Below are 26,141 nucleotides of genomic sequence, written 5' to 3' on the forward strand. Positions count from 1 at the left end.
GGAGGGGAACGGGGAGGCGGAGGAGTGCGGCTCGGTGCGGAGAGGTCGGAGCTGGAGTTGTAGCCGCACGCCATGCGGGTGCCGCTCGCCCTCCTGGTGCTGGCGCTACTGGAGCTCCTCCGCAACTCGGGCTCCGGAGGGGAGCAGCCGCCCGCAGGTAAGGGGCCGGGCAGGCTGGGCCGGGGGAAGGCGGAGGGCAGGGCAGGCTGGGCGGCAGCACGGTACTCTTGAAAGGGGCGAGGGGCCTGGAACGGATACGGCGGTGCGTGACTGAACGCCGCCGAGGCGGCGGTGGGGCCTGCCCGGCCTCGCCGCTGCTCTCCGGTAGCGTGGCGAGGCGGAGGGGAAGTGTCGGGGTCCGCCTTGCCGCTTGGCTGGCGGACGAGCAGATTCACAGGGACGTGGTGCGTTTTAGAGGCCGTGCCAAGGTGGAATGATTGCACTTAGTTGTCCCTGGGGATGAGCCACACCATACTGGACTTTGGAAGACTCTTTACTGCTCCTAGTCCATATGAGGTAAATCTAATAATATACCCGCTGGCTTGTCCCTCGGTGGTTTACATCTTGAGTGCCCAATTTGTTTGACTTGGTGGTTGCTGGCTTCACCGTGAAACCTTTCGGGGAAACTTCTTCCAGAGAAGGGCAACGAGGCTGTGAAAGGGACTCCAGCACAAGTCCTGTGGGGAAGGGCTGAGGGAGCTGGGGGTGTTCAGGCTGGAGAAGAGGAGGCTCAGGGGAGACCTCATCACTCTCTACAACTCCCTGACAGGAGGGTGTAGCCGGGGGGGGGGGGTCGGTCTCTTCTCCCAGGCAGCTGTCAGTAAGACAAGAGGGCATGGACTTAAGCTCTGCCAAGGTAGGTTTAGGTTGGATATTAGGAAATATTCTTTCCAGAGAGAGTGATCAGGCACTGGAATGGGCTACCCAGGGAGATGGTGGATTCTCTGTCCCTGGAAGTTTTTAAGAAGAGACTGGATGTGGCACTCAGCGCCATGGTCTGGGAACCACAGTGGTAGTGGGTCAATGGCTGGACTTGATATTTCAGAGGTCCTTTCCAACCCAGCTGATTCTGTTATTCCTTTTTTCACATTTTAGAAGTAAGGAGGTTTGCAGTATTAACTAGTGTTTTTTGAGATCTGACTTCACCTCTTTTAGGTGCGTGCTTTTATTGCTAATAGAATATGCTACTTTTACATCGCATTAAGCAATTTTAATGTACAAACACAATGCCAGTTGTGTATGGTATACCGTGTATCATTTGTTGTGATGGATAACTCAGGGGTCAGTGTGCATAGAGGAAATGCTCTGTCACCTTCCTCTGCTTCAGGGCACACTTTTCCTTAGAACCCAAGGGCAGTTGTCTGAACAGTTGAACACTGCTGCCTTTCCTACAGCTGGGTGATTAGCATAAATAGGCCTGTGACTCATCGGTGGAGCTTCGTTGTTTGGAACTCTGTCTGCTTTTAAATGTCCTAGAAGAGAAGGCTGCTGGTCAAGTTTATTAGTATTTATTATTAGTAGTATTTATTATTATTATTATTATTAGTATTTATTATTATTAGTAGTAGAAGACTAGAGACTGTGACAGCAGTTCAGGTGCTTCTTGCACATTGAAAGCCAGATTTTCAAGGTGATGTGTGCACTTCATTTTTTCAGCTTCCTTCCTGATGTGTATGATGATCTCAGTGGTTTTGATTTGTTCAGATTATTAGCAGTCATAGCAGTTCTTCTGTCCAGCCTCAGATAAAAACAGATTATAGGAAGTGCATTTAGATGTAATCTATTATGACTTTCCAACTATAACAAAAGTGGAGAACTGTCATAAAATGGATACAGCAGCATTTAGATTCTGCTGTTACAGCAGGTTTTAAAATGTATTCTTGTGGGGTTTTTTAAGGTGATGATCTAGGTCTGTCTTTTGTTTCATATTTTTTAACATAAACAGGGATTTTAGAAGCTCTGTGGAACAGTATAAAACCTCAGAGTTCTGAGAAGATAAAACCCCATTGTAAATAGAAGCTGTAAAAATGCACTGAGTATTGTGTGTAGTCTCTGCTCCCAATTCCTGTGAAATAATTTAAGTTCACTAAATTAAAACAAAAAGCTTTTAATTTTAGTCCTACTCTTCATACTTTCTTCATTTGAATGTGGTTTCCTTTTTGTGTTTAAGGTCTTTTAAGAACTTAGGTTCTGCATGGAATTGTTGCACCCACTAATTCAAGCTTGTTTTAATAACTTTGCTAAGGGAGTGCCATCAAAGTATAGGAGTGACAGTATGGTAGAAGTGTATGCTTCATATTTGTTTTGGAGAGATAAATGAAAGTGAGTGAAGAAAAGCCTGTGCAAACCTTTCCATATATGCTGTATGGCTCCTGCTGCTTAGCAGTCTGGGCAGATAGCAGGGACAAAATTCCTCAGCACCTTGTTGCTTGGTCTTGGCCTGTCTTTTGAGCTCCCCTCCAAAACCACCTTAGCAGGTCTCCCCTCCAGCAGTGTGAGGAAAGCAGGAACTGGATGGTTTATCTTTCCTTAGTGCCTTTGCTGCCAGAAGTGCCCAATGGAGACGATGGATGCTAACACAAGTGTGCTGCCTAGCTGGGGAGCTGACAAGTGGACAGAGCCAGCGCTCTGACAGTTGTTTCACACAGGGTGTGTGCCTGGTACTTCTGGTGAGTGCTGAACTCTTCCTGCTCTGCAGTTCTGAGCAGTACTGCCAATTCTCTTTTAGCCCCCAGGTCGCTGTATTCTGCTTTAATACAGGCTAAATTTTGCCTGATTCAGAACAAATTGAATTGAGGGCCTAAATGGTTAAAGAGGTCCATTCTAGAAGGGAATACAGCTTTCAGAAACAGACTAAATTCTTACTGTGTCTTGTTTTTCACCTTTAGTACAGACTTGCTACTCTTTAAACCCATTTGCCAGGGCTTATGCTGCCTTTTTGACAATTTTGTTTTTTTTTTTTTTTTTAATTGTGTATTGCTGCAGTGTCCAGCAGAAGCACTTGGGCAGTACTCATTTAATCTGATCTCTTTCCTCTCCTCTTTCAGTGGTGGTGAATGCTAAGGAGAATCTCTTTTTTTTACATTTGTGAAGTCACCAAAGCTGCTACCCTTTTTTGGGTGCAATTAAAGTGGATATATGAGCTCAAGTGGAACACAGGGCTGGTATATCACATGGGCTTGTCTATGGGACCAGTGCTATTCAATGTATTCATCAAGGACCTGGATGAAGGAACAGAGTGCACTGTCAGCAAGTTTGCTGATGGCACAAAACTGCGAGGAGTAGCTGATATATCAGAAGGCTGTGCTGTCATTCTACAAGTCCTAGACAGGCTGGAGAGTTGGGTAGGGAGAACTTCAGTGAAATACAACAAAGGCAAGTGCAGAGACTTGCATCTGGGAAAGAACAACCACAGGTACCAGTATAGGTTGGGGACTGAGCTGTGACAGAGAGCAGTGTAGTGGAAAGAGATGTGAGGGTCCTGGTGGACAGAAGGATGACCATGAGCCAGCAATGTGCCCTTGTGACCAAGAAGGCCATTGGCATCCTGGGGTGCATTAGAAAGGGGGTGGTTGTTAGGTTGATAGAGGTTCTTCTCTACTCTGCCCTGGTGAGGCCCCATCTGAAGTACTGTGTCCAGTTCTGGGCCCCTCAGTTCCAGAAGAACCAGGAACTGCTTGAAAGAGTCCAGTGCTGAGCAATCAAGGTGATGAAGGGAGCGGAACATCTCCCTTATGAGGAAAGACTGAGGGAGCTGGGTCTCTTCAGCTTGGAGAAGAGAATGAGGGGTGACCTCATTAAAGTTTATAAATATGTAAAGGGTGAGTGTCATTATAGAGCCAGGCTCTTCTCAGTGGTGTCCAAGGATAGGGTAAGGGGCAACAGATACAAGCTTGAGCATAGTTGGTTCCACGTAAATACGAGGAAAAGCTTTTTCACCATGAGAGTGACAGAACATTGGGACAGGCTGCCCAGTGAGGTTGTGGAGTTTCCTTTTCTGGAGACACTCAAAACCCACTGTACATTTTCCTGTGTGACTTACATTAGATGATCCTGCTCTAGCAGGGGAGTTGGACTCGATGAGATTTTGGGGTCCCTTCCAACCCGTAATACTCTCTGCTTCTGTGTTAAAGAAGGCACACTGTTTTCCCAGTCAGGGATCCAGAAGGGACTGATTTGTTAGCATTTTATCTAATACTGCATGTTCTTTCTTAGGCTAAATGTTGATTACCCACTTGGAATGTTCTCTTGGCTTGCTGAAATGACTTAAAACTGTTTTCCTAATGTGTCACCCAGGGATTTTAGGGACTTTTTTTTACTTTTCACAGGAAAATAAATAAAAAAAAGCACCTTCCAAAGATTCTTTGCATGCTTTTTTTTCAGTTTGTCATTTTGATCTTTCAATTGTTTTCAATCTCTATGTTAGTGCCTAAGTGAAATTTAATAGACACATGCAACTTGATCTCTTTTTTTTAAAGCTGTTGGCTCCATAGAGTATTCACTGTGGAGTCCTCAGGCCTTATTCTCTTACATGCATTATTATTCTTTCAGTTGAATACTGTTTCCATGAACATTGGTGCCTCTGTGTATACAGTAACACCTCATGACCTCCGCCAGAATGAGAGGAGGAACTTAGTTGTTGCACAAGATACAAACATGAATTTAAAGACTATTTAATTTTTATGTCTCTGAACTGGAGAAGGGGAAATTCAGTGGATTCAGTTTTTGTTGTTGGGTGATTCATTGCTGAGGCTTAATGAACAGATGGGACATCTGCATGTATAAAAAATAAGTACTTCTGTATATCCTTTAAAAATAGGTTTTTATTGACTATATGGGGGTTTAAAACTTGTGTTTCACAAGTACTTTCCGTAGGTAATATGACTTGGAAATAGTTATAATCTAAAATAGATAGTCTAGTTGTATGGAAATCTTTCTCTGTTTGTGTGTGGCTAACCCTATGGTGATTGGTGAAATATGGGCAGTGTGGTGGTGTTTTTTGACTTGAGGAGGTGAATGTACAAAGCAAGACAAGTTAAACTTGTAGAAACAAGTGAGCATTTTCAGGTTTTATGTACTGGAAGCAGAACTACGTTGTATGTGCTGTACAAGTAGTGAATTTGTTGTTGTTCACATTGTCTTCCTTGGGCGTCCGCCGGGAGCCGAGCAGCCCGGGAGAAGCTGCTGACGGCGGGGCGGCGGCGCCCCGCCTTCCCCTACAGTCGCGCTCCAGCCCTAAGCTGGAGCCCTGCTGGGCTCCGGGGCGTCCGCCGGGAGCCGAGCAGCCCAGGAGGACCTGCTGACGGCAGGACGGCGGCGCCCTGTCCTCCTTTCCTAGTCGCGCTCCGGTCCCAAGCTGGAGCCCTGCTCGGCTCTAGGGCGTCCGCCGGGAGTCGAGCAGCCCTGGAAGAGCTCTTTACGGTGGGGCGGCAGCGCCCCACCTTTCTCCTATAGTCGTGCCCTGGCCCTAAGCCGGAGCCCGCTGTAGCGGGTGTTTTTGCGGCCGCTGGCTTTGTCGTCCAGTACGGCCCTGTGCATATGTCCCGGGGTTGCCGAGCCTGCCGCGGCTTCCCCCGAGTCCCCAAGGGCTCGGTGAAGGCACCGCTCTCCTTTCGGAGGGCTTGGGTTAAGTGTGCCCAGCTGGTGGTGTGGTCCCGGCTGCACCGCTTCGTTTTTTTTGCCCACAAGTTTGCAGTGCCGGAGAGCCCTCTGACTTTTCCTGACCTGGGGGATTCGTGAATTTTTACAGGGCAAAGGGGAAGGAGGCTGTCGGGGAAGGAGGCTGTCGGTGAAGCCTCTCTCCCCTCTCCTTTACTTTTCCTTCGGCCTTAACCTGGAGCTCACCGAATTGCTTTTTTTGTTTTTTTTTTTCCCCTCCTCTTACTGGCCCTAATCTGGAGCCCGTGAAAAGCCGGGCAGAGGGGAAACAGCAGCCCGGCCGTCCCACCTCGTGACGGGCAGCTGAACTCGGGCGGCTTTGGGGTTGCCTTCCCTCGGTGGTTTTCCCCCTGCTCCCCGGGTGCTAACCTTGTCAGGGTGCTGCGCCCTGCGGGTTGGCGTCGGTGGTTTTTTGTTTTTTTTTTTTTCCATCTGCAAAACCGATCCCCGGCAGGGATGAGCGGTTCCCTACGGGTTTTGGAGCCGGCGGCCGGCGGCGGTCGCCGGCAGTTTCGAACGCTGAGAAGACGACCCTGTCGGGTGCGTTACCCTCGTCGGGCATGAGAAAGGGTAAAAAAGGAGGAAAAAAGGGAGCCTGTGGTTCCGGAGCAGGTGGGGGGCCGGTGACGCCTCCCTGCTCCTTCCCGTTGCAAAGCGAGATCCGTTTGAGACTGGATGTGGCACTCAGTGCCATGGTCTAGCAACCGCAACGGTGGTTCAAGGGTTGGACTCGATGATCTATGAGGTCCCTTCCAACCCAGCCAATTCCATGATTCTATGATTCTATGATTCCTTAGTCTTAGATGCAACTAGGTATACTTATTCCTGTTACTATGGAAAAAAAAAAACCAAACCAAAAAACCCTCCCACTTAGCAGCCTGGAACCAAGCATCAGATACTTGCAGTAAAACAAGTGTCTTTCAGTAGTATTTGTTTTTATAATGCCCTCCCACGTGTATTTCCTTTCTGTACAATACACAAATTAGCTTTAACTGTTCAGTTTCTTGCAGATACAAATGTCTCCAAAACTTAAATACCATTAGTTAAGGTACTTGCACATTAAGAAGATACTTGATACTGTATATATACACATACACCCCACAGTAGTGGCACCTGCTAAGGTCTTTGCCACCAATATCGCAGCAATAGTTAGTCTGGATTGTTTGTATGTGAACAAATAAATATTTGTATTTCTATCCCACTTATGTAGGTTGGTCATAAACTGATGCAGGTGTGAGTTTGTTGAGTTTGTGTTGTTGTATTCCCATGTCTGTTCTCTACTAAATATTCAACTTCTAGGTCACCCAGTGATCATGTTTGTGCTTCCTTTTGTTCCTCCTTTAGTCCTGCTTTTGCTTTTTAACACTCCATCTCTTCATCCTCAAAGGCCAGGTGTGCTTCTTTTCTTTCAGTAATCTTCCAGTATAGTCTAACTGGCCTACCTTTGCCTTTTTTTCCTGTATTCTCTGAACACAGAACTGCCATTTAAAGTTCCTCCTATGTTCTTCCACAATGCATGTATCCAGCTAAATTTCTGCGAAAAAAAATGTTCCTGCTGACATTTCTGTTGCCTGTCAGCCAGTATTGCTGTCTTACAATGCCGGGTGAATGGACAGAGATAACTGCAGGTGGAGATCACTGCATTTGAACTGGAAGTAAACAAGAACTTCTTGAATGTCCTGTATGACATGATTTGCTGATATATTTTCATCTCACCTTTTCCACGTTAAGTTTCTCAGTGTTTGAGTTTGCACCTCAAGTGTTGCTGCATTTGCTTATTTATTGTAAGATATGATTCCCATTGTGGCATTAGCCACTATCAGCTTCCTCCAATTGTGCTTGCTTAGCAGCACAGAACAGTGTGAAATGTGTTTAAAAAAATAATGTGTCATTTATGGTTTAAGTAAAATAGTCCTTGTTGCAGCATTTTAACTGGCAGTATGCAGAAGTGGCATCTGTGAAAATTAAATGTTAGCGCTTCGAAAATCTGCAGTGTTCTTTATGGTCTGGAGTGCTGGTGTGAAATGAAGCTGATGTGTCCCAGGGCCATTTCTCTGCACTGGTACAAGATGGGGAACTAGCCAGAGAAATCACTAAAAGCTAGATAAACAGCTTGAGTAAAGGGGCTGTGAGCTGAACAGTGAAGACCATTTGGGGCAGGCAGGTAGGATGAGAGACCTGAAGAAGAGGCCTAGAATTGTCTGGCCAAGGCATTAAAAGCAGAATTTCCATGGGTAATCACATGCTGATCCTTCTTCTGTGCCTTTTTTGAGGTCCTTTGGTCTGAACTGTTACAGTGCTTAGCACTCAGTTCTGCATCTTAAACTTCTGTGACTTGCACTGAGTTTCTGTGTATTATTACTAAATGAAGAGTAAGTCCTTGGTGACTCAAATTGGTAAGGCAGTGACTGCAAGTAGAGGTAGTCTTCCATGAAAATAACCATTGCAGTTAGGGAAAGGTGGTGAGCTTTCAGGCATTCTCTGGCTTTAAAGTAACCAACAAATCTCAAAAATCAACACAAGCTGAGAAAAATTTACTTTTTCCTTCACTAGAAGTGAAGGTGGTCCATTGAACCACCTGAAAGACAGTATTTCTGTTGCTTGTACAGAAGAAGATTGGTACAAGGTGTGATTAGGTGTCATCCCTTAGAAAAAAAAGGGAGGAGATGATTCTTGGCCCGTGAAACATGGAGAAGTTAATGAGATGAGCGGAGGTGTGTTATAAACCTATTTCTTTACTGGCTTTTGTGAGCAGAGCTATAGGACTTTGAGCTTCTCAGTTCATGCTGAAAGGTGTCCTTAATGCCTGTATCAATGTTTAACAGTGGGCCAACAAGTAGATGACTGAGAGATGCTCCTCTCCCTTTCAGAGAAGGGTGCGACAATGAGAGGCTTATAGGTCAGAAACTAAGCTGCATAAGCTTTGATGAAGCAGTAAAGATGAAAAGGAAAATAAAATATACACAGAATCACTGTCCCCTCACCCCCCAAAGGTGCTCATGTCACCACCAAAGCTGCAGGGCAGGCCTTGGAAAAATCCCAACTTGTCCAGAAGGATGCTGTGAGGGACATTGTCAGAAGCCTTAATAAAATCCAAAAAGGCTAGGAAGGTGACCTTATAATAGGATATTAGTTAAACAGGCCTTTCCATTTTTTAATCTATGATGATTGTATGTGATGATCCTGTTGTCCTTTAAATGTCTTTCAATAGCAGCCAGTATGATCACCTCTATAATTTTTACAGGTGCTGAGGTTAGACTAGTAGGTCTGTAGTTTCCTGGGTCCTTGCTCTTGTCCTTCTTGTAAACTGGAATAATGCTGGCTAGCTTCCAGTTAATAGGGACCTCCCCGGACTCTCAGTGCTCTGGGGTAAACCCCATCAGGTCATGTGAACTTAGAAACATTCAACTAATATGACTGCTCCCTTAGAATTTCAGTGTCCACAATTGGGAAGCTGCTGTTCTGCAGCCAGGATCCTCTGATTTAGAGGACTGAGCAGGCCAAGGTTTATCAAAGGTTGCTTATTATCAAAGTGGACTATTACTCAGATAAACAAAAGGCAGTAATGAGACCATTGTTTAAAACTGAAACTGTTCAGGTCCCAGCTGCTAATAGACAGTGGGCTCCAGCTCCACAAACACATACAACGCCTTATTCACTGACAGAGCTCACTGAAATCCAAGAGAAATTCTTGAGATTGGCCTCTGAAACTGGTATGTTTGGAGAGTTTTTCTGACAGGAGGAGACAGAATTTTCCTCTCTGAAAATGGGGCACAAGGTTACTGGGAGCCTGGAGTTTTCTTAAATGCAGGAGATGAGCAAGGTATGTGATCCCTGACCCCATTGTGCAACATTATGGGCAGGAGGCACGGATTCTCGAGAGCAAGGAGACCACCATACTATTTGCCAGCAGTAAATGTGACAGAAAGCTTACAGGCAGCTTGTTTCCAACTTAGGCATGATAGGACACTGGTTCCCCAACATCCCCCTCCCATGTTGTTGAATGCTCACCTGAAATGGTTAACACCTGGAATTCTGGGACTTCCAGATTTGTTAAAATTATATTGGGTCCAATTACAAGACCTGGATCATCCTGGGAGAGGAAATAGGCAAGGAAGAGCTGCTGATCAAATGATGCAGAAGGAGGTAGTTCAGGAGCAAATCAATTATAGAAGAACGAGAGAGGTCACCATGACCCCACCTAAACAGAAAGCAGTGAGAAGGATGAAAGTGAGGTTAAAGGCAACCTTCCTATCAAAGTATTTGGGGCAAGACAAAATCTGATATGGGTGGAGGGGATAGAGAAGACGATCTCGCAGGATGTAATGGACAGGCTACCAACTTTGGTCTCAGAAACATTACTGAGAGTCTGAAAGGATGGGAAATCCCATCCTAAGCTACCATCCAAACAGCTCAATAATTAATATAATACTCAAAAACCACAGCTTGAGGAAGCATCTGCTCCTCCTCTCCCTGGGGAGACTTTGATAGATTTGAAGTTAGGAAACTAGAGATGCTGTCCCCTAGATGTGAGCCACTGGACAACAGCTGGATTTATATAAGATGGCTTACTGGAAGTCAAAGTGAGGATTTGATGGTTACCTTCTCCTTGGGGCCTTTTAAAACACCAGATGCTTCCTTGGTAGGCACAGGCACACATGTACCTGGTTTACAAATAAGTGTTGCCATTAGGAGCATCATCAAACCTGGAAAAAAAAAATAGGGTCACCCCCATACCTCTCTGATCATCTTTGAACAGGTCAACATTTCTGAAAGTAAAAAAGAGCTGCAACACGGTTTTGGATTATTAGTCTTTTGGAGAAAGCATATCCCTGATTTTTTTGATCATTGCTTGCCCACCATATGACTTGACTTAGAAAAGAGCCAGGTGGGACTGTGTACTGGTTCATGAAGAAGCTCTAAAGCTCCTAGTTTATGAGGTGGGATTGTATCAGTCCTTAGGACCCATACACCCAACTGATCCTTTGCATGCATGCAATCCATGGGTTTATCTATACATGTTGCAATGAAGATCTTTAAGTCCAACACACCTGCTTGGCTTTATCTTGTGTAGTTTTATAGAATCATAGAATCATAGAATTGGCTGGGTTGGAAGGGACCTCAGAGATCATCGAGTCCAACCCTTTTAAAGGTACAGAAAAAAGATACTTACTATGGGAAGAAGGCCTTTTTGTGTCCAAGCTAGCCTTGCAGGAGGCAGACAAAATTGTACAGCAGCAGCCACTCATACTAAGAGTACCCTCTAAGGTTTTAAAAGCAATCACAACAGGGACCCTTCCCCCTGCAAGGAGCTGCTCAACAAGAAATAATCAGAAAATGGTATGCACAGTTAAGCCATTATTGTCATATCCATAAGACTGAGGAAGGTGCTCCTAAAATACTTCCTGTACAGTAGCCTCTTAAATGGGGACTTGGACAAGGGATCTGCAACATCTCCCATCAAGGTAGCACCTGAGTTTAAATCATCCCTATAAAATGTTTGGTTTACCAATGCATCTGCCAAGAGAGAAGGGAAAATGTAAATATCAAGCAGTGGCTCAATATCTGAACACTGGGGACAGAATTGTGACAGAGGGAGAGAGGGATGCCCAAGTGGGAGAGCTGGTGGCAGTCTGGAGTGTAATAACTAGTAGGAAACTCCAGGCTGCACTGTATATCTTTACAGAGTCCTATGCTGTCCTTAAGAGATGCCTGAAAGGCTCCCTTTCTGGAAACAGAATAAAAGGGAACTTAATCAGATACCAGTCTGGCAAAAGGAAAAGTGGCCAGAAATCTGGGCACAGAACAAGGGAATCCAGTGGGTTTTCCATACTCTGTTTTATCCTCAAGCCAATGGCATTGTTGAGCACACCAGTGGCCTTCTGGAACAGTTTTTGAGGCCCTATGAGCCAGGCTGTCTTTTGGCAAGGCTGAGTTGGCAGACAGTAGAATTCTGTAGAGCTCCCCTGGAGCAAGAGAAATCTGCAGGACCTGGGCTGATCTCACCTAACTTAGATAGATTTATACCATCTTCCTGGTATGTCTGTATAATACCAACATAGGGGTATAATTGTCACAGCTTATGAACCTAATATGGGCTGTGTGATGGACCTGCTTTCAATGAGCATGGGTTATCCAGGGTTCTGGGAAAGAAAGCTGTCTCTATAGGCGACAAGAATAATAAATCACATCACAGGGCTTGTATGTGTTTGTACTGGTGGCAAACTAGTCCACTTGTGGGATAATTGCAATTTTTACATTTAGTTTTTTATTCAGTTATTTCTAGCGTATTGCCTTTTCCAAACACTTTAGAAGTATATTTGATTGTTCTTATGATTGACTAGGTCAGTTTATCAAAGTGTTCTATTTCTTCTAGTGCCTTCACCAACAAAGCCTCTAGTAACATCTGAAAATTTCAAAACTATCTTCAATTGGCAGTATCCACCTATGTCTGAAACTCCTCGTTTTACAGTGGAAATCAAACCTTACAAGTAAGTTCTTACTCTTTTGTCATTTCCTGATTTTTCTCTGCATATAAAAGCAGTAAGTCCCTGGTAAATTCTTTTGATTCCGTGTGTTGAAATCAAGTAGGGTGAAGTTTGCCTAAGTGTAAGTTAAGGTAAAATTTGTAAAATGACTGGATGGTTGAGTTTGGCAGGGACTTTCGGAGGTCATGTAGTCCAATCCATTTGCTCAAGCAGGATCACCTAGAGCCAGCTGCCCAGGACTGTGTCCAGGTGGCTTTTGAATATCTCCAGGAATGGGGACTACACAACGTACTGAGCTAGTGTTCAGTCACCCTTTTAGATGTTTTGTCACATTCAGTGTATTGTGAAGTATTGTGTAATTGTAATTGTATTAACTTTAACTTGATCTGTTTTACAGTTTGGGTACCTATAAGAACGTCTCAACTTGTGTGAACATTTCAGCTCATTTTTGTGATGTCTCAAGGGAAATAAGTCATCCTTTGGACTCTTACTGGCTTCGAGTTAAAGCTCTTCTTGGGTCACAACAGTCTGAGTATGTTGAGTCAAAAGAGTTTATTTTGCAAAGGCATGGTAAGTTCCTTCACAAAGTAAACCTCATAAATTTTCCCCAAATTTGAAAAGTTAGTAATTATCCTTTTCACTGTATTATTGTGTCTCATTTGAGAATATCGTGAAGTCAGGAGTCCAGGATTAAATGAAGCATGATGGCTGTTCAGTAGGAACTTCTGTAGTTCTGCCTCTGTGGGGACTATAATCCTATGTACTGACAGCTTTCAGTGTCTAGATATTATCTAGAAATTGTGGGAGTCCACTGGAGCATCATAACAAACAGTTGCTCATTGTTCATGTAAATCCCTGGGCTGCTTTGGGAGAAATCACATTTTTTCTCATCAGTATTGTGTCTAGATTTCAGGCCAGCCTGTCCAAAGCAGTGGGGGAGGCACCAGCTTTAGACAGAGCTGGATTTTTGCATTTAAGAGTGGAGACCCTGTTTGTTTTCCACTATGGTTCCCTCCCTGCCCTATACTTTCATGACTTGGAATCTCTGGTTTGTTTCTAGTATTTGACAAAGGGACAGAAGTCATGGTAATAATGCTGGGTTTGACAGTTTTCAGAAAACTGGTAGCCATGTGTGGAGGAGAGAGACAAAACCACTTGCCCATTGAACAAGAAACTAAGATGTTAAATCAGATCATTAGACATCAAAAAATTACCATAGGCCTTTGCCATGAGAAATGAAGTTTGCTAAGTACTGTTGCTCAAGATGAGATTTGTTTAGATTTTCAGCAGTGTTTGTTTCAGTATGTTCTTTTTTTTAACTGAATGATTTATGATGGGATCTAGTCAGTGGTATTTTGTGTTCTGTTCTCATTCACATAAATATGTGTAATTAATCTTGCCACTTCTGTTAAGGATAACAAAAAATCCTTCTTCAGATATATCAATAGCAAAAGGAAGGGCAAGGAAAACCTCCATTCTTTGATTGACATGGGGGAAAACATAGTTACCAAAGATGAGGAAAAGGCTGAGATATTTAACACCTTCTTTACCTCAGTTTTCAACAGTAAGACAGGGTGTTCTGAGGACAGCTGGCTTCTAGGGCTTGTAGAGAGAAATAAGAAGCTGAATAGCCTCCCTGTAATCGAGGAGAGAGCAGTTTGTGACTTGCAGAGGCACTTGGATCCTCACAAGTCTACGGGACCAGAGGGGATCTACCCCAGGGTGATGGGGGAGCTGGCAGAAGAGCTCTCCAAGCTGCTCTCCATCATTTACCAACAGTCCTGGGTCACTGGGGATATCCCAGATGATCGGAAATTGGAGAATGTCACACTGATCCACAAAAAGGGCCAGAAGGAGGACCCAGGAAACTTCAGCCCTGTCAGCCTGACCTCAGTGCTTGGCAGGGCTATGGAGCAGATCATCCTGGGGGCAATCACACAGCACCTACATGATGGACAGGGGTTCAGACCCATTCAGCACAGGGTTAGGAAGGGCAGGTCCTGTCTGACCAACCTGATCTCCTTTTATGCTCAGGTGACCCGTATAGTGGATGAGGAGAAGGCTGTGGATGTGGTCTACCTGGACTTCAGCCAGGCCTTTGACACCGTCTCCCACAGCATTCTTCTGGAAAAGCTGGCAGCCCAGGGCTCAGACAGGAGCACTCTGTGCTGGGTTAGGAACTGCTGGAGGCCCCCAGAGAGTGGTGCTGAACAGTGCTGATCCAATTGGCAGCTGCTCACCAGTGGTATCCCCCAGCGATCAGAACCGGGCCCAGTTCTGTTTAATATCTTCATTGATGGTTTGGATGAGGGGACTGAGTCCACCATTATCAAATTTGCAGATGACACTAAGCTGGGGGGGAGTGTGGATCAGCTGGAAGGCAGGAGGGCTCTGCAGAGGGACCTGGACAGACTGGAGAGTTGGGCTGATTCCAATGGGGTGAGGTTCAACACGGCCAAGTGCCGGGTCCTGCACTTTGGCCACAACAACCCCATGGGGAGCTCCAGGCTGGGCACAGAGTGGCTGAGAGCAGTCAGGCAGAAAGGGACCTGGGAGTCTGGATTGACAGGAAGCTGAACATGAGCCAGCAGTGTGCCCAGGTGGCCAAGAAGGCCAATGGCATCCTGGCCTGTATCAGGAACAGTGTGGCCAGCAGGTCCAGGGAAGGGATTCTGCCCCTGTACTCAGCCCTGGTGAGGCCACACCTTGAGTCCTGTGTCCAGTTCTGGGCCCCTCAGTTCAGGAAGGAGATTGAGGTGCTGGAGCGGGTCCAGAGAAGAGCAAGGAGGCTGTTAAGGTATCCAGCACAAGTCCTGTGAGGAAGGGCTGAAGGAGCTGGGGGTGTTCAGTCTGGAGAAGAGGAGGCTCAGAGGAGACCTCATCACTCTCTACAACTCCCTGACAGGAGGGTGTAGCCAGGTGGGGGGTTGGTCTCTTTTCCCATGCAGCTGTCAGTAAGACAAGAGGGCATGGAGTTAAGCTCTGACAGGGGAGGTTTAGGTTAGATATTAGGAAAAATTCTTTACAGAAAGGGTGATCAGGCATTGGAATGGGCTGCCCAGGGAGGTGGTGGGTTCTCCATCCCTGGAGGTTTGTGAGACTGAATGTGGCACTCAGTGCCATGGTCTGGTAACCACGGTGGTAGTGGATCAAGGGTTGGACTTGATCTCAGAGAACCTTTCTAACCCAGCTGATTCTGTGATTCTCTGATTGCTTTTGTTGTTTTTCTGTTGTCAGTGAGCTGAATATTTATGACCTTACATATTTAGGAAAGTTGAATTGCTCAGCAGTGAAATTCCATGTCCATTTTAGAAGCAGATTTCTGAATATCAGACTTATATTCATAAAGTAACCTCCTTTAGTTCTAAGTGTCATATTGTGTGATATTTATAACATTGAAATAAACATGTAATTCTTCTCAAATCTCTAATGAACTTTGGAAAGCTAACTATAAAATATTTTTTGTCAAAAGCTTTGGCCTAATAGCAAGGGTGCAATGTGTTGCAGGAAAAATAGGACCACCAAAACTGAAGCTCTCGAGACACAGTGATAAAATCGTGGTTGATATTTACCATCCTCCATTCCCATCTGTGGAGCTTCTTCCTCGGACCGAAGAAATTAATTTGGATCCCATGTACTCAGTCACTTTTTGGAACAGTAAAAATGAGGTAAGTTTCAAAATGAAATCTTCAAACTAAAAATGTGGTTTTTACCTTAAATGCATGAACAAGGGGTTCACTCCTGTGACACTTAGGGTCAACAGATATCAATAAAACAGCTGAACTTAACAGAGGACTGCTGAAGCCCTTAAACATCAGTTGTATCACCATGAGATACATGTCTGGGAGGTCTGGATTTTAGTTGTCCAGGGAGACATCTTGCAACAAAAGGAGATTACTGCATTAGTTGTGCACAAGAGAGAGTTACTTGAACCCATGCTATAGTTTCTGCATATGTATTAAAACACTGGTAACTTTACCTATGCCCCTTTTATTTGTGTAGGGTAGACCTTTAGTTCAAGATGATTACCTTTCAAGGTATTGATACCACTTTATTTAGCAATCATGGAGGGTAAATTTGAGAAAGATTAGAGTAGATGTGTTTATTTACCTTTTCCTGTGTGTACAGATACAAATTTTATAAGGGAATTAGGAGTGCAAATCTAGATTGCAGTCAGTACACATTTTAGAAGAAAGCCCCGTAGTGTGATCAAATACAACATTTTAAGGTAGTTCACAAGCTGATGGCTAAAGTTCACACAGCTTTTTCAAGGTATCTGGATGATGTAGGAGCTATATCTAATACTGATTTCACATTTTTGGAAGTGTTGAAAGATAGTATTACATTTAAGTTGATATATTGAATCAAATTATATGTTATGACTGATTTTTTGCAGACTAAAGAATTGTTCCCTGAAGACAACTGTACGGTGTATAAATGTACTCTTGAGATCCCAGTTCCTGCTGAAGATTCCTCTTACTGTGTTAGAGCAAGGGGAGAATTTTATGGCAATCTGATGATTGGCGCTCCATCAGAAAAAAGCTGCATTGATGTTTCTTTCAAGCAGAAATTCAGTAAGAAAAATCTAAAACTTTAGTTAGAACATACTGAGTCTGACCAGAAATCTGTTACATCTAAGTATTTGAGCTCTGATTTGAGCCATGGGATTACTTGGATGCATACAGGAGAATGAGAGAAGGGAAAATATGTCATTCTTTTCCAGCTGTACTTTACCAGTTCTAAAGATGTTTATTTAAATTAACCCTGTTGGATTTTGGGGGGGATGCTTTTCCTGCTTTATTGATACTACGAAACCTGTTTAACTGCACCTGATCATTGGTGTGATTAACATATGACAAATGGATCATGCACCAAGTTGTATGGTTTTCAGAAGTGTTGTTTCTTTTAACAAGTGGCTTTTTGTTCTGTCTTACCACTGAGGAAAATATATAGACTTTTCTTAAGTTTGAGGCAACTATAAATTTGTGGTCATGAAACTGTGATGTTAACATCTTCACTAAAAGAGAACATAGGCAGCTAGTGATACGACTTTGTATTTCTGATAACTTCTTAAACACTTATTAATGTTTACTTCATTACTTCTCTAGAGAAAAGAGATAAAATTGATAGAAGAGTTGTGTTCATTCTTTCATGCACAAGAGCAGCACTGTGATCGAGGGGGAGAACGTTAAGGAGAGTCAGACTAGTGGAACCTTACTCATAGTAGTTAACAGTTCTATGTCTTGGAAGACATCTTTTTGTCTCCATCTGTCACCTGAAACAAAAAATTAAGTATAAAATTCCTTTACCTCTATAAAAACATCATTGTGTTTATTTAAAATGAAAGTTTTCTGTCATTTTTATTTACTTGACATAGTGCTTTGTAAATAAAGTTTTTTTCGGTGAAAAGAAGGTGGTAAATTAATAAATTCACACATTACAGTTAAGCTTTTTGACCTAATATGGCTTCTGAAGTTATTCTGTATGATACAGCAGGGGTTTATTTTTCCAAACTTCCTCACAGATTTTGCTCTAACTTCATAGGCATGCAACATATCATCATTCCGTGTGCTGTAATTTTGAGCCTGAGTCTAATATTGTCAGTATTTTGTGGCTGCAAGAAGATAAGGAAGAGGAACATAACGCTGCCTAAGTCTTTGGTAAGTTCAGACTTCATATCTGTGTCAGATTTTTACTATCCGACTAAGTAACTTTTATAACTATAATATCTTTTGTCTGCTTCGTCTTTTTTTACCGTGGTCTTGCAGATGTTTAGGATTTATACCAGTCTAATGTTCCAGTGCTGTTTCTAATGTTCTGTTGCAGCCTCTGCGAACAGGTGTCATATTCATTTTAGAGCTAGACTTCAATGTCTTTTTAAATGAAGTAGCAGTAATTGGTCCGGTTTGGGAACTTTGCTCTTAACACCTCAATGTGTGTGCAGATGGGGAGGTTTGTATTCTTTCCAGTAGTGACACAGAACCGTGGAATCGCTGAGGTTGAGAGACTTTTTGCAGTCGTCTGGTCCAGCCCTTTGCTCTGACAGGATCACTGGGAGCAGGCAGCCTGGGCCTTTGTCCAGTTGGGTTTTCAATATCTCCAAGGGAGGAGACTCCACAACACACAACCACAGTCTGTGCCAGAATTCAATCACCCTCACAGTAAAAATCGTTTTCTTGCAGTCAGATAAAATTCCATGTTTCAGCTTGTGCTCGTTTCCTCTTGTGCTGTCACTGAACACCTGTGACATTCCTTCATTACATGGTAATATTGTGATAATACTAAATGCTAAAATGTTCTTATAGATGTGCAGAGTAAGGAAGGTGAAGTAATAGTGAAGTAAGAAGAGAGAAGAACAACTAGGTGAAATGTTTTCTCACGCTGAGCAGTCACAGGGAAGAGAGTTCAGCAGCTGTACTATCTTAGAAGGTTCCTGTAGCCATCCTTAGGAAAACAGAGTGAATAAAGAGCAATTTCATATCAGGCAAGAGCAGAGTATCTGTCTAGTACTGCTATTGTGTCCTGGTGTCTCATTAGTCTCAACATGTGAGGCAGTATTAAATGGTAATCACATTGAGAGTGTATCTTCTCAGCAGATACACAAAACATATTTCAAGAGGCCATCTCCTTCTGCTTGCCATCTTCAGTAGTTCTGATTTGTCATATACTAAATTTTTCTTGTAAGGTTTGTGATCAGTGCTAAGCTGTTTCAGAAGGAGCCTGGCCTTAATGTATTGGTATGATGGAGGTATCTCCCTTTGATTTAACCTTCTTCTTCTTTTCTTTCTTCTTTTTTTCACTTTTTTTTTTTTTTTTTTAGTGTGTAGAAAAAAACCACTCTATAAGATAAAGATTCATTGAAAAGCATCAACTGCAATTTTTAGCTCATACTTAGTTCAACCTTTCTGCTCCTTGCTGGTGCTTACTCCAAGCCCGACAGGGATGACAAGTCTGTGTACTCTCACCGTATTTGTGAAACACTCCTGGATAATCACAAAGAACTTAAGAATTATCTTTGTAAATCTTAACTTCTTTGGTAGACAGCATCTATTTTTGATTTGGATGAATTATAATTGTTCACGACTGATACTTGCCACAAATTGTCATCTTACAAGAGAGAACCTGCTTTACTACTTCTTGTGATTTTTTTTTTTTTCCTGTAAGCATCTGTCTATAGGACAGTAACATATTCTTCTGTTTCTACATTAATGCTGCATTAATTTGTTTTGGGATCATGCAAAGGCCATGCAGATTTTTCCCAGGTGCTAAAAAGATTTGAAATGGACTTCTCAAACTCTCCTTCATAAAATGTATACCTGAAAATTACTTGTAGGTGGACAAGCCATTAGAAGAGAAAGTCAGGAGAGAAAGTGTTGATTACCTCAACTGTTGTGGATTTCTTGGTATGTTATTTATGTGTATCCTTGAGCTTGGGTTCCACCAGTGTATCTCCCTAGCCTGTTAAGACAGTGAAAGACCTTCAGGCTCAGGTGCTCTTTACTGGAGAGAGAAAGATATCTTGAGCACTTGCACACGCCAGGGAACAGCTTAAGGTTGTCAGTTTGTTAGTATGAGATAAGATGCATGAGAGACAAATATTAACATACATAAGGTAAATAATTTTCTTCAAATAGCAACTGTATCTTGATTACTCATTACTCAAGGTGCTTTGAATTCCAGATAGCATAATAAGATGTGATTCTTTTCTTTGAAGATAGAGGTAACTGCATGAGTTGCTGACTTGTCTTGTAGTCATGACTCACTGACTCAAACCTATGGTTCCAGGAAGCCCTGAGGTGTTTTTTTTTACTTCTGATGACTTCCTTATTTCATGAGTGGGAATAGGAGTGTCTTGGCCTGATCTTGCTTTGCTCAAAAACTCAGAAAAAGGGGTTTCCTTTTTGAGAAAGGAAGTCTTGAATGTAGCTGTATAGAGAGTACTTTATCTTCGAGGTCTATCTCTAAGTATTTCCAGCTGGCACTGTGAAATCCAGAGGACAAGGCCTTCCTCTAACACGTTTTACAGTTGTGACTTTTAGGGCCATGTGACAATCCTAAAAAGGACAGAAACAAGAACTTGTTGGGCTTTGGTTTTAACTTTAGTATAACATGTGCTGGTATGGGAACAGATGGGAAGTTGTGATTGCAGCTTTTAGCCATAGTTTCTTCCAGCATTTCTTGTTAATTCACATACCTCCAGGATTCCAGTTTACACAGAGAATTGTTTTCTCTTGTCACTTGCTGTGGGACTATTAGAGGCAGATTTTTCCTTCCCTCAAAAAAACTTGCAGATTCTGATCCCTTCAAGGTGAGTGTGAGTATACAATAAGTATCCAGTAGTTTTTCATGCATCTGTATAAACAGGTTTCAAAAGGTACATTAATCCTACCAGTTGTACATGGTATTTTCAGTATCTGCACATTATTGATTATATTCTGGCTTCTGCAAAGATCTTTTAAGCATCTGCTTCATATGAGCAAGCAATTTCCATACATACTCATGGAAATCACTCTGAATATTCCTCACTTAGTGTTCTGACTGTTTCTGCATAACAGGAAATGAACACCCGGAGAGAATGATGGCTGAATGGCACTTAGGTTGTATTGTGGTATAGTCTCAGTGTCAGGAGCCACCTTAATGCTCTTCCTAGCAGTTTTCCAGAGGCAGTCCTTGATTCCCCAGGGGATCACATCACTTTAGTAGCATTGACATGTCTGTCTGTAGAACTCACTTAAATTGCACATGACTGCTCTCCAGGGAGCGTTTGTTTGTTCTGTGGTGGTGTTTTTTATTTGTTTTCTTTTAAACTATGATAATTCCATTAATCCAGAGTAAACCACAGTGCTATCAACAGGTAGCAGGGCAACTGAGCAGAAAGGTATAGGGATGAAGTAAGGGTTGAAGGTAAATTATAAGGAAGATAACGATGTAAAGATACAGGGTCACAACCTTCTGATCAAGGAAGACTCTTGAAAAGCACACTGAGATTTGATTGTCTGGTTTTGATGGTGCTCTCAGTTCATATGCTAATACAGACTGGGCAGTTCTTGCTTATTTGTAGGTTTCTTAAACAGTGTTATTTTTCTCCCCTTTTTCTACTCCTAGCCCTTTCTTCCTTATTTCCCTCAACTTGTAGTTTCAGTCAGATTATTTTGTTACAGAGTATCTAAAAAACCAGTATTTGTGTTCATTTTATTAAGATATTACCTTAGTCTATGATACACATATGTAATGGATTATGAAATTTGGAGAGGAACTAAGTAACCCTTTTCCCCCGTGCTTTTGTTAGCCTTAGGGAGCACTATCATAGGGCTGAAAATTTACCCTCTTTTATCATTTATATTCTTGAAACCACCTTTTACAAAAATAATTCAGAAGAACTTTTAACAACCTGAAGGTATGTCATAATTGCTTAAAACAAGCATTGGCATTGAAGGAATTAATATATTCTTCCTGTGGAGGGGTTTCAAAGTGAAACAATAAGGCTTGTCTCAGCATTGAAGGAGAGCTTAGTGACACAGTAACCAGGAAGACTTCAACATAAAGTAATGGGTATGCATAAAAGTTCTCATGTAATTGTAAAGATCTCTTTCCAAAGTTTACTTTGCTCCCAATTGAGAAAGGTGCCACAAAATATTACAGTTATTCCAACTTACACTCATCAGCTATAGAGTATGAAAGGTTTTCCCAGCAAGTTGAAGAGTATTACAGCTTTTTCTTCCTTTGTTGTTTTTCCTCTACATTGCAAACTTCAAATTACTTAAAATACACTGGGTAACATGAAACAGATTTGGTCCTTGCAAATGTGTTTGCACATAGAAAACGTTTTTGAGAGCTTATATAAAAGTGTGACTCATAGATAACGATTTTGGTTGGAAGGGATAATCTAGTTACAGCCCCCACTGCTATGGGCAAGGATACCTTCTACTAGACTAGGTTGCTGAAAGCCCCATCCAACCTGACCTTGACCACTTCTAGGGAGGAAGCATCCACAACTTCCTTGGGCAACCTGTGCCAGTGTCTCGCCACCTTCACACTAAAGAATTTCTTCCCAATGTCTAATCTAAGTCTACCCTCCTTCGTCATAAAACCATTCCTCCTTGTCCTATTGCTGCATACCCTTGCACTGATTTCCTTTCCAGCTTTTCCTGTAGACCCCCTTCAGGTACCGAAAAGCTGCTCTAAGGTTTTCTGGAGCCTTCTCTTTACCCCATGTGAAAAAACCCAGCTCTCTCAGCCAGGAGAGGTGCTCCAGATCATCTTTGTGTCCCTCTTCTGAACAAACTCTGACAGCTCCATCGGGAGAGCCAGAACTGTACCAAGTTCCTCAGGTGGGGATCTTAATGAGAGTGGAGTTGGGAAGGGGCAGATCACCTCCCTCAACCAGCTGGTCAGGCTTCTTTTGATGTGGCCCAGGATATAGCTGGCTTTCTGGTCTGCAAGTGCACATAGACAGCTCATGTTGAGCTTCTCATCAGCCAGCACCCCCAAGTGCTACTCATCAGGGTTGTTCTCAATTCATTCTCCACCCAGCCTGTAATGGTGCTTGGGGTTGCCCCAACCCTGGTGCAGGACCTTGCATTTGGCCTTGTTGAACTTCATGTGGTTGCATGAGCCCACCTCTCAAGCCTTCACCTCTTAATGAAACAGTTGAAGTCATAGACACAGGGTAATGACTGTATATATACACTATACTACAATAGTCTAACTTTGCTAATTTCTCTTGGTATTGGTTGGCATGACATTAGAGTTGTATTATGAACTTGTGTCTTTTTTTTTTAAACCTCTAAACTTCGACAGAAGATAGAGCAAATAAATTAAGCTGATTATGTGGAACTTAAAGTAATTTTTTTCCTCCCCCTCATTTCAGGTCAGCGTGATAAGAAACCTGAACACTGACAGCATTCTAGACTCAAAATCAGAAGCAAAATACATATATGTAGTAGACGTCTTGCCATCCCCTTCAGGGTTGCCAGAGAATGATGAAGTAATCTCGCTGGAGGGAGAGCCAAAAGAAGAAACTGTTAGTCCTGAGAATTCCACTGAAGGATCCTCTTCTGTTCCTTCCCCAGAGGCACCAGTGAAAGCAGAAAAGGTCCCTGTGCAGGAAAGCACAGAGGAAGTATCTTGTGATGATGAACACAGTCACAAAGTAAAAGAGAGTTACTTTGTTTCTGACAGTAGCCAAAGTGAAATGTGCACTAATTCTTCAGATCCAGAGGTTTCTGCTGCAGAAATACAACAATTGGTCATTCCGAGCAGCTGTCTCCAGTTTTCAGGCTATGACAAGCCTCATGTTCCCTTAGATACATTTATAGATGTTGGTGAAGAACAACCTGTGATTGCTTACAGGCCGACAGAATAACCAGGATACCTGAAGTTTTCTACCAGCACTCAGGAAGAACAGCATTACTGAAGATCAGGGAAAGTCTGGGTTATATTGTGAGCATCTACAAGTTGTACTTGTTCTGATCCAAATAGAGTAGCCTTACTACAGTTGGATCTTGAAATGAGACTGAAAGTAGTGCCTAAGAACAGCATAAAAAAGGGGGAGACTCTTCATAATACTTCCAGAAATGTTCAAGTATATGACATAACTCACTATTTCCTATTTGGAACCATAGAATCACAGAATCGTTTGAGTTGAAAGGACCTTAGAGATCATCCAGTTCCAACACTCCTGTGTGGGCAGGGACACCTCCTACTAGACCAGGTTGCCCAAAGCCCCATCCAGCCTGGCCTTGAACACTTCTAGGGATGGGGCATCCACATCTTCCTTGAGCAACCTGTTCCCAGTGTCTCACCACCTTTACACTGAAGCATTTATTCCTAATGTCTAACTTAAATGTAACCCTCTTCCAGTTTAAAGCCATTCCCCATCATCCTGTCACTACATGGCCTTGTAAAAAATCTCTCCCCAGCTTTCTTTTGATCCAGTCTGGGATATGGTTGGATCTCTGGCCTACAAGTGCATATGGCCAGCTCATGTTGAGCTTCTAATCACCAGCACACCAAGTCCTTCTCCTTAAGAGGCTGTATTCAATCCATTTCGACCTAGCCTGTAATTGTACTTGGGATTGCCACAACCATGAGGTTGGCATGGGCCCAGCTCTCAAGCCTGTCAAGGTCCATCTGGATGGCTTCCCTTCCCTCATGTTAACTGCATCACACAGCATGGTTTCATCATCTCACTTGCTGAGGGTGCACTCAATTCTGCTGTCCTTGTCACTGACAGGAGGATCATTAGTGCCAGTCCCAGTACCAGCCAATTTGAAATGGTGCTCTCTAGCATGTTGACTTCACTACAGTTTGGTGCTCTCAGCAGACCTGCTGAGCTTGCATTTGGTTCCACTCTCCCGTGTTGCCAGCAAAGATGTTAAACAGCACTGGGCCAAGTACTGACCCTTGAGGTACTCGGCACACGTCTGCATTTGGACACTGAGCACTTGATGACAGCTCTCAGGGTGTGATCATCCTTCATCAAGACAGGTCACCTTCCCCTGCCTCCCAGAACAGGACTGGCTTGGCTGCTCCAAGTTTTTTGTGGACTGTCACTGGGACCCTGGACTTGGGCACTTCTGTCTGCTGCTGAGGACAGTTGGAAACTTTTCTGGTTGGGAAGTAGTTACAAACTGAGGAGTATTGGTTCTGTGCGTAGATATTTTTATACATTTGTAATTCACCATCGTTATTTTTATTATTACTTCATTAAACCTTTTTTAGCTTGTTTTGTGGTGGTTTTTTTTTCCCCCAGTCTTAAAGTCTCTCTCCCATATTTCCCTTTTTATCTTCCCCCAGGAGGATAGCGGGGAGGATAACAGAGAGCATCTGTTGCCTGGTCATTGGCAAAAGCTGTGAAAAATTTATTGTCACCCAACATGGGGTTAGATTGAGTCTTGTACTCTACTGACTGAGCTAGGCAGACATAATGACCTGTCCTGGAGCCTCTGGCAGAAAGCACCAGGGGGGAATCAAGGTTGTCCTTTAGGATCTGGGAGTTAGAGGTTATAGAGGCTCAGAGGCCAATTACACTCCCACAGAGAAAAAGAGATCCTGGCCCACCTGCAGAGGAGTTGGAGCTGCTTCAGGAGTAATGGGTGCTCAGGCACAGCTCCTCCTGGCAACCACCACTGCTAGCCCTGAGTTGGGTGTGCAAGGGGAAGGTAGCCTCTCCTCTGAAAGCACATTTCACACTGCAGTGGAAGGACTTTAAACACCTTTTTAGCATGAGGAAGATCAGGTGTCCACTGGCGCGTAGAGCCAAGGGGGTAGGGGAGACTTATCCGAACAAAATTCGTCGGGGGGAGGAGGGGGAGCCGAGGGCACACAGCGTGGGCTGCAGCATGGTCCTCCGACCTCTGGCGCCTGCCGCAGCCGCCGCCGCATCTCCGTTACAGACGGGCAGATAGGGACGTCGAAACCAGCCGCAGGTGGCCCGGGGGCGAGCAGCTTAGAGTCCTTATCCACAGGCGCGATCTCGCCTAACATGACTCGGGTGGCGGCAGCCACTTTCTTTTCCGAGTGGTGTAGTTGCAGAGTATTAATAATTTCCCTCCACGTCTTCCCAAATTCTTTGGCTTTAGCATCTCCATCTAACGTTCGATCCCACAAGGCATATTCTTTCCCAAGATGTGACTAGCTAAAAACATGGGTTTTCCTTGGTTCAATAAGCTCTATTTCCCCCAGTCTTGTTTCCAGCAGTTGCTAGTAGTGATATTAAGAGACAGCCTAAAAACAGGGCAAATGCATGATGGTATTTCTGCTAGGCTGCAGTCCAACACTGCAGTCTGAGGACTTCTGGCACAGGGAACATGGAAATGCCTTTGCAGTTACATCGTCTTAGCCTTGCTTTTGCAGTTCCGTAGTACCAAATATGTGAACCATGTGATTTTGAAACTGTCAGGTAGTATTGATCTGTGCCCTTTTACTTTACTACTAAATGAGTTTAAATTAGTAAATTAATATTCTTATGATGAAGAAATAATTTGCTTAAGC

At 43.4% G+C, this 26,141-nt stretch overlaps 1 protein-coding gene across 1 annotated transcript; it reads left to right on the forward strand.

The window, feature by feature from the left end:
• IFNGR1 (interferon gamma receptor 1) lies at positions 1 to 24,874 on the forward strand. Its single transcript, XM_030448430.1, has 7 exons — positions 1 to 157; positions 12,035 to 12,149; positions 12,544 to 12,716; positions 15,654 to 15,814; positions 16,543 to 16,720; positions 17,691 to 17,806; positions 23,017 to 24,874. The coding sequence occupies exons 1-7, from the start codon at positions 73 to 75 to the stop codon at positions 23,509 to 23,511; spliced, it is 1,323 nt and encodes a 440-aa protein (XP_030304290.1). The 5' UTR covers positions 1 to 72; the 3' UTR covers positions 23,512 to 24,874.
• Positions 24,875 to 26,141: the final 1,267 nt, after the last annotated feature.

This window comes from Calypte anna, chromosome 3 (genome assembly GCF_003957555.1).
Source record: "Calypte anna isolate BGI_N300 chromosome 3, bCalAnn1_v1.p, whole genome shotgun sequence".
NCBI classification, from domain to species: domain Eukaryota; kingdom Metazoa; phylum Chordata; class Aves; order Apodiformes; family Trochilidae; genus Calypte; species Calypte anna.